The sequence below is a fragment of the Lingula anatina genome, chromosome 1, assembly GCF_051362555.1.
Source record: "Lingula anatina isolate TDL-2025a chromosome 1, LinAna3.0, whole genome shotgun sequence".
Taxonomy (NCBI): Eukaryota; Metazoa; Brachiopoda; class Lingulata; order Lingulida; family Lingulidae; genus Lingula; species Lingula anatina.
In genome coordinates, this window is record NC_141767.1 from 60,343,966 (window position 1) to 60,357,518 (window position 13,553).

The 13,553-nt window shown below is 34.3% G+C and overlaps 1 protein-coding gene across 6 annotated transcripts in view; it reads left to right on the plus strand.

Moving 5' to 3' along the window:
• The window catches only part of LOC106171530 (nipped-B-like protein A), a 34,869-nt gene that overhangs the window by 3,918 nt on the left and 17,398 nt on the right, over positions 1-13,553 (plus strand). For 3 of the 6 annotated variants that reach the window (XM_087002016.1, XM_013551925.2, XM_013551941.2), the window contains 19 exons: positions 139-250; positions 852-985; positions 1,190-1,315; positions 1,462-1,646; positions 1,796-1,897; positions 6,128-6,158; positions 6,300-6,410; positions 7,563-7,781; positions 7,911-8,093; positions 8,257-8,363; positions 8,495-8,581; positions 8,999-9,233; positions 9,425-9,579; positions 9,718-9,798; positions 10,066-10,166; positions 10,423-10,567; positions 11,800-11,888; positions 12,101-12,230; positions 13,292-13,435. In XM_087002016.1, coding sequence (XP_086858142.1) covers positions 139-250; positions 852-985; positions 1,190-1,315; positions 1,462-1,646; positions 1,796-1,897; positions 6,128-6,158; positions 6,300-6,410; positions 7,563-7,781; positions 7,911-8,093; positions 8,257-8,363; positions 8,495-8,581; positions 8,999-9,233; positions 9,425-9,579; positions 9,718-9,798; positions 10,066-10,166; positions 10,423-10,567; positions 11,800-11,888; positions 12,101-12,230; positions 13,292-13,435 — 2,477 coding nt within the window. The remainder of the gene's footprint in view (positions 1-138; positions 251-851; positions 986-1,189; positions 1,316-1,461; positions 1,647-1,795; positions 1,898-6,127; positions 6,159-6,299; positions 6,411-7,562; positions 7,782-7,910; positions 8,094-8,256; positions 8,364-8,494; positions 8,582-8,998; positions 9,234-9,424; positions 9,580-9,717; positions 9,799-10,065; positions 10,167-10,422; positions 10,568-11,799; positions 11,889-12,100; positions 12,231-13,291; positions 13,436-13,553) is intronic. The other 3 variants (XM_013551950.2, XM_087002017.1, XM_013551957.2) reach the window with 3 other exon arrangements.

The following is a 13,553-nucleotide window of genomic DNA, read 5'->3' on the forward strand; positions in this document are numbered from 1 at the left end:
CAAGTAAAGGCTACTTTGTTTAAAAACATGAGCTTTTTATTTCGAGACAATTTTGATAACTTTGACATCGTATTGTTATTTCATACATTTATATAAGTTCTTAATGAAAGAATCCCAATTAATATTCTTCTTGTTAAGGTGTATATCCCAGACAGCCCATGGCTCCCACACAGCTTCCACAGCAGATGCAGGGCTCCCCCTACCAGCCAGGCAATAACATGTCACCCTATCATCCTGGCAGTCCTGCAAGGTTACACACATCTGTCTTGTGTAGTGCATTTAAATGAAATGATCATCTCTGTAGAGTTTCCAAATTGATGAAAATGAATAGCTGTAATTACTCGGATCTTTCAGTAGTCAAAAATTGTCAAACTTTCATATACATAATTTTATAATCACAAAAATGATATTTCTTTATAGCATTTTGGTGCTCTTATTTGTATAGAATAGCAGTATAGAGTAGCCTGCTTTTTAAATTTGTTGCTACCACTCAGTAGGAATGAAATTTTGACTTAAAAATACAGCATCTAAAATTTACAATTTTCCCTCATTGACAAGATCAAGTAATTACTGTAGGTCTGAGCATTCTCTACTTCTGTGTTCTGAGTCAGCATAGACTGAAGATAACAGACTAACATAAAACATATCTGTGGTTATTATAAAGTATTAGTTTGTGTCAAAGAACACTGGAGACCTATTCTCTTTTTGATTGTTTATTTTTTATACACAAGCAGCATTATATTTATCCAGTATTACCTCTTTGAATGTGATCCTTAAATTTTGAAGTATATTATTTATAATATTGAAATGCCCTTTGTGTTATCTACATGTTTGTTATATTGTCATTCCAGGTTCACCCCATATGCCCCTCAGCAGCAAGCACAGGGTAACTTGTTTGCTGGCAGTCCCTATGGACAGCAGGGTTCTAACAAGTTCCAGAGTCAGTTTGCCGCTTTTGCTGCAGGGCAGCCACAGATGGGACAGGGTACATTCAAGCTAATTTTTCTCAAGACTTTTTGCTTTTTGTGAATTAAAAAGGAATTTAGGAATAAGCATTTGTAGTATAAGCCATTGGTGATAAGGTCTTTTGTTTTATCATATCCAATTCATATCAGTTCTCTGAAATTGTGCCTTTAAGACAAGCTGATAGAAACTTATGGGTATTTATAATTTGTATGTTACGTTTTAGGCCCTGGAAGTGGTGCTGTAAATGGTGGTGATATGATGAATAGCATGTCGCCTGGTTTCCACCAACAACAACAGCCATATATGTCTCCAGCTCACAATAGAATACAAGCAGGAAACTCAGCTGCAGGTAAGGAAAATATTACAATGAAAGTTAAAAGATTTTATAACCTAAAGTTTTATTTTGGAAACACATGTCATTAATTAACCAAAAGTGGTATAAAGATTTACTTGTAGTGTTGAAACCTAGATTTTATGAGAAGATTTTTGTTCTAGGTTCCCCAGGTCATGCTATAAGCCATCCTGTAGACAGAGATAAAGGCCAACCCACCTCTAGTCTTTCTACCATGGACAAACAAAAGGAAAGCACACCAGCAAACTCCAAGTCCAAACAGAGGAGGCGTTCCTCTGCATCAAAGTCAAGTGAACCAGTGGTTGTCCTAGAGCCACTTAGTTCAGAAGTAAGTACCCATGTGGTGAGATAGTTGAAAAGGCTTTTGCACTAAAACTGATAGCTGACTTGAGCAGATAAGTTTTTCTTGGACAACTTAAAATGCCTTGTCTTGTCACCTGTCAATTGATTTTTTTCTTTCCCATTGTTATAATTTAGGATGTCAATCAGTTTCAATCTCCACCAAGAAAAGCTGGTGTAAGTAAGAAATCTACCTCCAGTAAGAAAACTTCCAAATTGCCTAGTGGGGATATGGCTCAGGTATTCTGACACATTGCCTTCCTTGTATTCATGTAGCATGGCAATGGTTGTGTCAGAATATTGTCCTGCATGACTAGATATGCATGTTGTGGTGGAGGTGCATGATTCCTGACAAAGCAGAATGAAAGACAACATAATTTTATTATATCAAAGTAAAAATAATATACTGGTATCATTAAAGCAAATATTTACACCCAATTCTACATAGTTGCAAACACGCACGCACGCATACACGCACACACATGCACACACGCACAAACACTTTTAAGGTTTGGTCTGACTTTTAAAAAATATGACCTAAGTTTTTGTGTTAGATTTGAATATATGTATCTCAAATTTATGATAAAATGTGAATTGCAACATTGGTTTCCCCAAGTCTCATTTTTTTCTCTATTTGGTCAACATCTGCCACGTCAAATGTTAACATTCTGTGCATGGGATATATTAACCCTTCTACCCCACTCCCTTTTATCCAAACACACCATATGTTCTATTACCAAATTATTTTAAAGCTCAAGTATATTCAACAACATTATGCATATTTTCAATATTTTAACATAATATGTACCTTTATGTTGTTTTTTATGTACAGACACAGAAGTGTCTGTACATATTGCCATCACCTGCGTCTGTCGTCGCCGATGCCGATGCCGATGCCGGCGCCGTGCACTTTCCTTGTTAACACGATAAGTGGAGGGCAGTTTTACTTTTTGGCTTTATATTTACAGAGCTGATGAATATTCATAAAACACAGGTCAAGTTCGAAAATCAGCATGATCGGGCCATTATTGTAGAAGTTATGCTGTTTTTTCACTTTTCAGCATATATGCAACCCTGTTAACACATTTTAAGGAAAACCGATAGGCCTGTTGTCATGAAACTCATAGGGGTAATCAATCTTACTAAAACGCAGGTCAAGTTCGAAAATCGGCATGATCGGGCCACTACTTTAGTAGTTATGCTGTTTTTTTCACTTTTCAGCATATATGCAACATTGTTAACACATATCAAGGAAAACCGATAGGCCTGTTGTCATGAAACTCACATTAGTAATCAATCTTACTAAAACGCAGGTCAAGTTCAAAAATCAGCATAATGGGGCCATTATTTTATAAGTTATGCTGTTTTTTCACATTTCCTCAGATTCAATTCTTAGGCATGTTAACAGTCTCATTATTTAACTAATAAGATACGTAAATGTGTTTGTTTGACATTTCCTGCAACTTTACAACATTGTTAGTTGATTATGTAAAAATGATGGTAAACTTGTTATCATGTATTGTATAATAGAGTTTCAAAAATGGAAAAAAACTCATATCATTGCAGTTTGTCAGATTAATTCATTCACTATGTTCAGAAACTCGGAATGGAGGAAATTGGACATTAAAGCAATAATAACTCTTCGTTTCGGCCAAAAAATGAATTTTCCTGGAGTAAACAACAATTTTCCCATACTTACCAATGGTTAATGAATCCATTTTTACATTCAAAGTTAGTCCCTGGTTTTTTTCTTAAAAGTTTGGTTTTTTGTTAAAATCTCTTAAGAGATTTTAACAGAGTATAGACATCAATGGAGGTCACGTGGTCTAAAGACAAGTTCAAATATCAGAATAAAAGCTATAACTGCTGTTTGTGTGGTAAAACAGAATATATTATATTTCTATGAGTTATTCACAAGGTTTTTATTATGAAATATAGATCTCAAACGAAGAGTTATTATCCCTTTAAACACTGTTCTATTGATATTTTTCCCATGTCATCAATTTTCTAAGTTGATCATATAAAAATGGCAGTAAACTGTTAATTTTGTTATATGTTAAACAATTGTTAAAAATGGAAAAAAACACATTTCAGGACAGTGCTGTCTTGTTTACATTTTGGCATTTTCAAGGTGTGACTTTGAAGTTCCATGGGCCTGAAGACCTTTGCTTGTCACATTTTCTGAATATCCATGATACTAATATTTTATTATTAAAAATTGATGGTCATTATGCTGTTAAACATTATGTAATATTGCATCAAAATTTGAAGAAACCCCTATTTTGGACACTGCTCCCATGATGACCATTTAAGGAAAACCATGTCACTTACTGTTCTCAAACTTACAGGAAAGAAACATGGGACTAAGATACAGTTTAATTAGGCAATGCAGTCTGTTTGGTAATTCTTTCTGGCAGTTAATCGGTTTTTTGTGAAAATTTAATTTTTCACATATTGGCATTTTCAAGGTGTGACTTAGAACCTCCAAGGGCTTGAAGACCCATGCTAGTCACATTTTCTGAAAATCCACGATACATATATTTTATTATGTACATATTGCCATCACCTGCATCTGTCGTCGCCGTCCATGTTGCTGTCGCCGTGCACTTTTATCGTTAACACCATAAGTGGAAGACAGTTTTACTTTTTGGCTTTATATTTACAGAGCTGATGAATATTCATAATACGCAGGTCAAGTTCGAAAATCAACATGATCGAGGCATTATTGTAGAAGTTATGCTGTTTTTTTTTTCACTTTTCAGCATATATGCAACACTGTTAACACAATATAAGAAAAACATATAGGCCAGTTGTCATGAAACTCACAGGAGTGGTTAATCTTACTAAAATGTTCGAAAATCGGCATGATCGGGCCACTATTTTAGTAGTTATGCTGTTTTTTTCACTTTTCAGCATATATACAACACTGTTAACACAATATAAGAAAAACAGATAGGCCAATTGTCATGAAACTCACAGGAGTGGTTAATCTTACTAAAACTCAAGTTGAGTTTGAAAATCAGCATAATCGGGCCATTATCTTAGAAGTTATGCTGTTTTTTCACATTTCCTCAGATTCAATTCTTAGGCATGTTAACAGTTTCATTATTTAATTAATAAGATACGTAAAAGTGTTTGTTTGACATTTCCTGCATCTTTACAACATTGTTGGTTGATTTTGTAAAAATGATGGTAAACTTGTTATCGTGTATTGTGTAATAAAGTTTCAAAAATGGAAAAAAACTCATATCATTGCAGTTTGTCAGATTCAATCATTCACTATGTTCAGAATCTCAGAATGGAAGAAATTGGACATTTAACACTGCTCTATTGATTTTTTTCCCATCTCATCAATTTTTTTAGTTGATCATATATAAATGGCAGTAAACTGTTAATTTTGTTTTATGTTAAAAATTGTTAAAAATGTGGAAAAAAACATTTCAGAACAGTGCTGTCTTGTTTACATTTTGGCAATTTCGAGTTGTGACTTTGAAGTTCCATGGGCCAGAAGACCTTTGCTAGTCACATTTTCTGAATATCCATGATACTAATATTTTATTATTAGAAATTGATGGTCATTATGCTGTTAAACATTATGTAATATTGCATCAAAATTTGAAAAAAAACTATTTTTGGGCACTGCTACTATGATGACCATTTAAGAAAAACCATGTCACTTACTGTTCTCAAACTTACAGGAAAGAAACATGGGACTAAAATATAGCTTCAGTAGGCAATGCAATCTGCCAGTTAAACATTTTTTTGTGAAAATTTAATTTTTCACATATTGGCATTTTCAATGTGTGACTTTGAAGTTCCACAGGCTTGAAGACCCATGATAGTCACATTTTCTGAAAATCCATGATAGGTATATTTTCTTATTAAAAATTGATTGTCATTATGCTGTAAACCATTATGTAATATTGCATCAGAATAGAAGAAAACACAATTTTGGGTGCTGCTGCCATGATGACCATTATGAGAAAACCATGTTACTTATGATTGAAAAACTTTCAAAAAAGAAATACAGGACTAAAATGCAGCCTGACGTTGGAAAAGCAGTCTAATTGACTTCTTTTTCTGGAAGTTTTACATTTTCAAAGTGTGAACTTGAACTTCCATGGGCCTGAAGCCTTATGCTTGGTACACATTTTACTTTCATTGGTATTACCTGTTGAGCATAATTAAAATTTGATGTTGAATTTGCAGTTTAACATAATGTACTTTTGTATCAGAATTGACAGTAGCCTATTTTGTTATTTCCTGCTTTTTGTCTGTACATTTGACAGCTTTGCTGCCTTGTTTTATTCATATTATTATTTAAATGTACTGTTGATGAATGTTGTAATTTAGTTTGCTGAATAATGTTTAATACTCTGATCTTGTACTGATTAAAAATTAGTTATAATGCACTAACATTTTACAAAATAGAAATATCATTGTTAAATATTTCATGGTTTTATTTTACAGGCAATAAAATCCATGACTCCTACCTTGAAATGTAAGTAGAAAAATTATATTTGAATATTGAGTAGATATACAAATGTTGAGGTAATTTCTATTGAAAAATTCACGTGTCCTTATGCAGCTGTATAATTTGATTTTTATTGATAATATAATGGTAATATTTCTTTTCTCCCAGTAACCAGAATAGATGCAGATGGAAAAAAAGAAAAGGGAAAATCTGGAACTACTTATGTAAATCCTTCTGGGGAATTGCAGATGAAGTTTTCAAAGGACTCCATGAGCAAAGGTGAGATTCTACAACTAGAAATAATTATATGTTATGCCGAAATACCAACTAAATAACATATTCAAACAAGCTACACAGTGTGATTCCAGTTTTGGATTTTAAACAAGTTTTACTTTCCTGACTGTGATGTTTGTGTGGATAATCAGGGATGCTAGTCTTCCGGTTTTTACCGGAATTCCGGTTTTTTGCGTCCAGTTATAAAATTTTCTGGTACTATATTTTGTTCCGGAATTCTCGTTTTTAACGTGGTCGCGGACTGGACGAACGATGCGTCAGAGGAACGTCGCATTTCAACCATTGCGACAGAGCTGCGTTTCAACACAATATCTAGTCACAACCGTAGCACGTGATTTATTTATGGCGCTTGATTGGTTGGAAATGTAGGCTTTAATGTCGGCACCCATGTGGAAAGTTTTGACACCGCGTGCGCGGAATTTTGAACTAAACCAAACTAAATGGATTTCGCGGAGAGGGGAACAGACGATATTAGAAACATCGACATTACTGTCAAAAATAGATTTAGTTGGAGTTGGCTGGAGGAAAAGGACAATAATGACGATTTTTTTTCTACCTATGTTCGGAAGCGAAAGTCCCCCGGAGAAGCTTGGTGTGTATGGTGCAACGACGTGATCCGGTACGGAAGCAGTGGTAAAAAAGCTCTGAAAAACCATGCTAAAACAACTAAGCATGCCAAAGCACGTAGTTGTCTTTACACATTTTTGTTGCTTGGGCATTACCACGAAAGCCATTACCAATCTTTGAAAATGATAAATGAAAGGGATTAACATTTAGTGACTATCATTATCATGCTGGTGATTATCAAGCTTACGTGAGGGATCATTACTGTCTACTATGGGTGGTAGGTGTTTATGTACTGATGGCACTTCCATCTCGTCAATGTCAAGATTATCCTTGGAAACAACTGTTGAAAATTACCATGAAGTTGTGATGACATATATTGCAATATATTTATTAAATAAAATTTGAAATATAGTAATTGTTTCATAATCAATTTGTACCCCCCCCCCCCCCCCCCCCCCCCCGTCTTTGCCAAAAAAAAGTTCAGGTTTTCTTTCCGGACCCCACTAGCATCCCTGGATAATGACATAAACTGGGCACTTATTTTGTGTCCTTATATTTTCTAATGATTAGGAACAAAAAGGAGGAGGTCTATAGAAGTAATTGATGCAGATGAACCAGAAGAAAATTTTGGTGGGTTTTCCATGACTCTGAGCGAGCGCATTAAGCGTCGTCGTCGCACAGGTTCCCATGCAGGCTCCACTTCCCCTGTTGCTGCTGCTGCTGCTGCTCCTCCCAAATATACTGAAGAAGATTCTAGTGAAGAAAGTAGACCACCAACACCTGTGGAATGTAAGTGCCTTCATAATTCCTTCCTAAATTAATTAATTTTTACTTACTTTTTTGATCGTGGAGTTTAATGTTGATTTGGTAAGTTCTATTGAAGTTAGCTTCATGACTTTATGCATATCTTGTTGATAGTGCCAAAGAGTTCCAAAAAGAAAAAGGACAAAAAGCAGAGAAGATTACAAGAGCAGTCTGACCTGATGAGCCCAGAGGAACTGATGGAAACGGGGACATTCAAAAGGTTCAATAATGCAGTAGATGGTGCTTTAGAGGCTGCAGAAGATGCTGATATGTCATCATTGTCGCGGGTAGATTTTGGTAAGTATTAGCAACAAATGTAATAAGAACTTATGTTAGTTCATCTATCCAGGTAAATTTACTGATAACATGGTTAGACTGTGTAATTTATTTGAAAAATTGTGAATGCTGACCTGTTATTAAAGGTGTAAGCATAACCCATGTTATAAATGATTTGTTCCAGATGATGAATCAGTTGAGATTCCACCAGAAATATTGTTGTCCAAGTCAGCACTAAATGAACTGTGCAGTGAGTCAGCCAAATTAAAAGCAATGGGAGTTATGAATCAGGTAAACCATCATATTGCTTGTAACATAAAGATCATTACAAGGAAGTCCAAAACTTATTTTGCAATAGATCCATGAAAATGAGTAAAAAGTGATGATTTTTTTATCATATTTTACTTTTGTGTTTGTTCCAGGTGCCTTATGAAAAGCTGGTTAAACTACTAACAGTTCTGGCCTGGAACATACGAGATGGAGCCAAAATCTTGCCAAATATGGCACAGGTATGAGCTATTGAGATACTGAACTGAAAGATTTCAGGTATTTCTTATATGTTCAGCTTCAGATATTTGTGGGGAGTTTACTGAAACTCAACAGTGTCATCTCGTATGAATTGAAATAAGATCTTATTTAGTAAAATATTAGTAGGCAGGGTATCATATTTTCTTGTAAGTGATCAATCATACTGGGTAAACTTTTTTGATATTTACAAAAGGCAATGTAATTTTGTTCGAGCATGTGATATTCTCCCATTTTGTAGATTTTTTTTTTTCATTTTTATGTGGGAAAGAAGGCTAAACTTTGTATTAAGTGTTAAGTTGGGGGTTGTTAATTTTTCTGTTTTATATACTCTGTCTGTTCCCATCAGTAATTAGAAATGAAGCTTATAGATCTCCATGTGGTCGTACCTTTTTTATCAGGACAATGAAGGTGATGATGAGGAGCAGCTGTGGAGAGAGCTGACCATGGAGAGGGTTATGCGCAGTGTGGATGCCTCTCTCACATCACTGTACATTATGACATCACCAGACATGCCTAAGCAAGTGTACCTAGAGGATGTCATTGACAGGATACTCATTCTTACCAAGTTCCAGTTGCTGAATACCATTTACCCAGAATATGACCCAGTTTATAGGGTAGATCCAAAAAATAAAGGTAATATTTCATTGAAGAGGAAGTTGAGTACTGAAGATGTAGAATTCAAACTTGGACTTGCTTCAAGATAAGAAATTTGTAACTTGTTATCAGACAGTTTGAAAAAGGTGCTATTTTTATGTAATGGCATTGAATCAAATGCAGCAAGTATAAACTTGTTTGGTTATTAATGAATAATTGTTTTCCTGCAGAGGGTTTCCAACAGCATGTTAAGATGAAGCGTGCCAGGTCCCACGGTGCCAAACACAAGACTACCATTGCACTGTACAACAAAATAACAGAGATAGTAGGGGCCCTAGCAGAACTCATCAACATTCAGGAACTAACAGACACTTTGATATTACAGGTATACATTTGTATGTGAAATATTTGAAATTTAGAACCCAAAGTCAGTTAGCATAAAAATTGATTGACTGTTTTATATGATGTTTTTTGGAAAACCATTGTCTTCACAAGCATTTGAACTAATTTTACATATTTCTAGGTGTCTTCATTAGGATGTGGTCCATTTTTTGTGGAAAATGTCAGTGAACTCCAACTGAATTCCATGAAAGTAGTAACAACTGTAAGTGATATGTGACTAACTTTTGTGTCTGTCAAATTGTGACTTTAAGAAATAACACCATAAAATAAGTTTAAAGATGTGTAATAAGTATTTTGATATTCAAACAAATGTGTTCCTGAAACACTTTCAGCAATTCTTAGACCAAACTTTTCCATATGTATGTTTCTGTTGAGGAGAAATTAGCCCTTGTTATGCAATTTAAAGGGATAGGAATAGAAAACGGCTTGATAATCTGGTATTTATCTCATTCAATAATTTTCATTTTAGGTGTATTCAGGTTACGAAAAACACAGAGCTCTTATTATAGAAGACATTTTTGCATCTATAGCACGTTTACCCAGTAGTAAGAAGAACCTTCGGAGCTACAGGTGTGTTATTGTAAATGGATTTGTGCTGTAGAAAATAGTCAAGGTTGTAGTAAGTGTGCTCAACATAATAGTGTCACAGATGTTTAATGCTGTTTGATTGTGTTAGGTGTGCACTGCAGAAAAGTGTCGTCACATTGATAGGTGTGTGCTGTTATGTTTGCTGTAGAGAATGCTTGTTTAAAAAATGGAGTTGTATTATTTTTAAACTAATTATAGTTATCTAAATCTTATCACTGTATGTCTGTGTATTCTCTAGATTGAATGCAGATCAGTCAATCCAGATGCTGACTGCATTGGTGCTGCAGCTCATCCAGTCTGTGATAGCATTGCCAAAACCTAAGGAGGATGAATCTCGTGCACCCACACCCTCGGATGACAAAAATCAGAAGACAAAACTGAAGGTAGATTTTTACAAAGAGGTTTAATTAATTAGTGGTAATGATACTTCTTTTATTTGGTTATGTCCATCAGGGCTTTTCCTAGGATTGTGGTAACAGGGAATCTAGTCCAACTACAACAACATCTGTGTAAGGGGTTGGGGGCAGGGTTCAACCACAGTGTGTGGGTATATAGCATATTTTTCATTAATAGATCTTTAATTTCTTTTTATTTTAATGATGTAGTACTTATATTTTTCTTTAAAAATATATCAGTATACCAACTCATCATTACTGTATTATAATTTTAAAGCTTATAACAATGAATGAAATAAAAGACTATTAATACACAAACAATGATAGAACATGCATATCCTTCCAGTTTTGTAACTTCTGACATACACTGCAGTTTGCTTTCAAATGCAGCATTGTTTTTGTAATTGACACTGTACATTATGGAATGAAATTAACTGCAATCTTAACAGTATCACAGAATAAGCTAAACTGCCAAGATGAGGGCCAAATACAGCCAAAAATATTTGTGAATCCTCTACTTGTATCAGGAGAAACTAAAACAGTTACTACTTGGTTTGCTGATGTGTAGACAATTAGGTGCTCTGCAGCACCGTAAGGGAAACAGACAAGAGAAAAGAGCCATGTAGTGTCCAAATTTCAATGTGCTTCCCCCCCCCCCCCAGAAAAGTCGAAAAGATGTATAGTAGACAGCAAAATTTTAGGGACCATATGGACTTGATACATGTAACCAGGTTCAATTGAATTGTTCAATTATTTTTAACTTTACTCTTACATCTGTCTCCCCCTAAATTGTAGACCACACTCTTCCTGATTAAACAGGATATCTTACTAGTTGATCAAATTGGACACACATGCAATGCAACAACATGTATCAAGTTTACTTTCATTTTATTATGCTGTGATGTATTTTTCATGTTTTTACACAACTGGGGGAGCATAAAATAATCTGGGTATATCAAAATACCTTCCAGGAATTTTCTAGGTTGTCCATTCCTCTCAACAAATAAAGTTGCCATGTCCCTAAAATTTAGTGACTTGTCAAGCCATATTCTGCAGAAACTGGCTATGCAATTGACAGCTGGGTGGCTCTCTGGGGAAAGCATTGATGTCTAATGTAATTGGTTGAGTTGCTCAGAACAACATAATAGTGTTCTTAAATTTGAAACTAAAGGTATGTTTTGTATATTACAAAATTTGTCTTTTTTTTTTTACAATTCCAGAAGCTTACTGATGATGAGGTCATAATAATTACCAATTATGAAAATGCCATGAGAAGTGCCCACAATTTTTTGGCTGTTTTTCTCAGAAAGTAAGTTAATAATGCATTTTTATGTGATAACAGGACAATTATTAACATAGAATTCAGAATGTATAAGCAGATATTTATAAGAGAAGTTTGTTTTTTTAAAAGGGAAAGTTAAGCTTGAAAATCACTTCAAATATTGCATAAAAAGCTGCTGTAATAGAAATGGCATGTTCTGCTCTTATTACTGGAAATACTAAATGTGATTTTTCTTTTAGGTGTTCAACTAAAGGGGAAGAAGACTATAGGCCTCTGTTTGAAAACTTTGTGCAAGATTTATTAGCAACTGTGAATAAACCTGAATGGGGAGCTGCTGAATTGTTGCTTAGTTTATTGGGCACATTACTGGTGAGTATAAAATGTATAAAATAGAATCTGTAAACAGTTAAGTAAAGCTAAAGCTCCTAGTCAGGCAGCATTCAACATCTTGGTGTATTAACTTGTGTGAAAAACACATAGAATGTGAGTAATTAACATACCCATAGATTGAACTATCTTTTAACTAACGCCTGTGTTGTAAACTTTTAGCTCTTAACAGAATGGGGAACACTATTTATTTTTACTATTTTCTTTAATATTTATTTCAAAGGTTTATTTAACTCTAACTTTATACTGTTTTTTATATATGCATTAAGTATGTTTTTATATATTGCGAAGGGTACAAAACACCCATTTTATTATATGTTACATATATTATACTGTAATTGTTTAATTCCTGTTATCTGTTGATTGAAAAAAAATACTACTTTAATCTTATAACATAACACAGCTGATGAAATTCTTCTCTATCTTAGTTAGGCAGTTGATTTATTGATGTAAGATGTAGATAGGAATATGAAAGGCATGTCTAAAAGGTAATAATTCCAAACAAAAAATTCCAATTTTCCCTGTTTATTTATCCCCTGAAGGTTATCCTTTTGTTTTTGGTTGAAATTATAATGAATTTTTTGTGACACCATTTCTGCTACTTTTCGGGTGCTTCCACAAAAGACATTTTGATTTTTACCTATATTAAGATAAGACTTTATTTAACCAATTATAAAAATCAGAAATCATTTTCCATTTGGAGCAAGTTTGGTAATATACAGAGTAAAAGTAATACAGTAGATAAATTAAGAATTTGGTTTTGAGATCAAATTAAAATGCGTCACTGCACTTGGGTAAAAGCTGTTTAAAAAGCGTTACTATTAAAACGTAAAAAGTGATGATGCAGGATGAAAAGAGTCTTCCATGGTGTTGACGGTTCTTTTCTCCATTCTGTCTTTAAAAAATATCATCCAGCTTGGGTAGATCCTGCCCGATAATCTTGTTTGCAGTTTTTACAACATTGGTTAGTTTATTGGTTAGTTTAGACCCATTAGACCCATGACCCATTCTACTGCTTACAAACATGTCTTGTTATTTTCCAGGTGAAGCAATTTAGCAACAAAAGTGTTGAAATGTCTATAAGAGTGGCCTCATTGGATTACCTTGGAATTGTTGCCTCCACTCTCAGGAGAGATGCTATCAATAGTCAGATGAATCAAGAGACAATTGATGAGATTATCGATCGGGTAGGTTCATTAATGATATATAGCACCTGCCAGTGGTCTTGCTTTAGACTAAATTCTCATTAGCTTTAAAGCTCAGTGTATGAAGTTAATCTGTAAAAGGACGTGACTTTAATAAGTT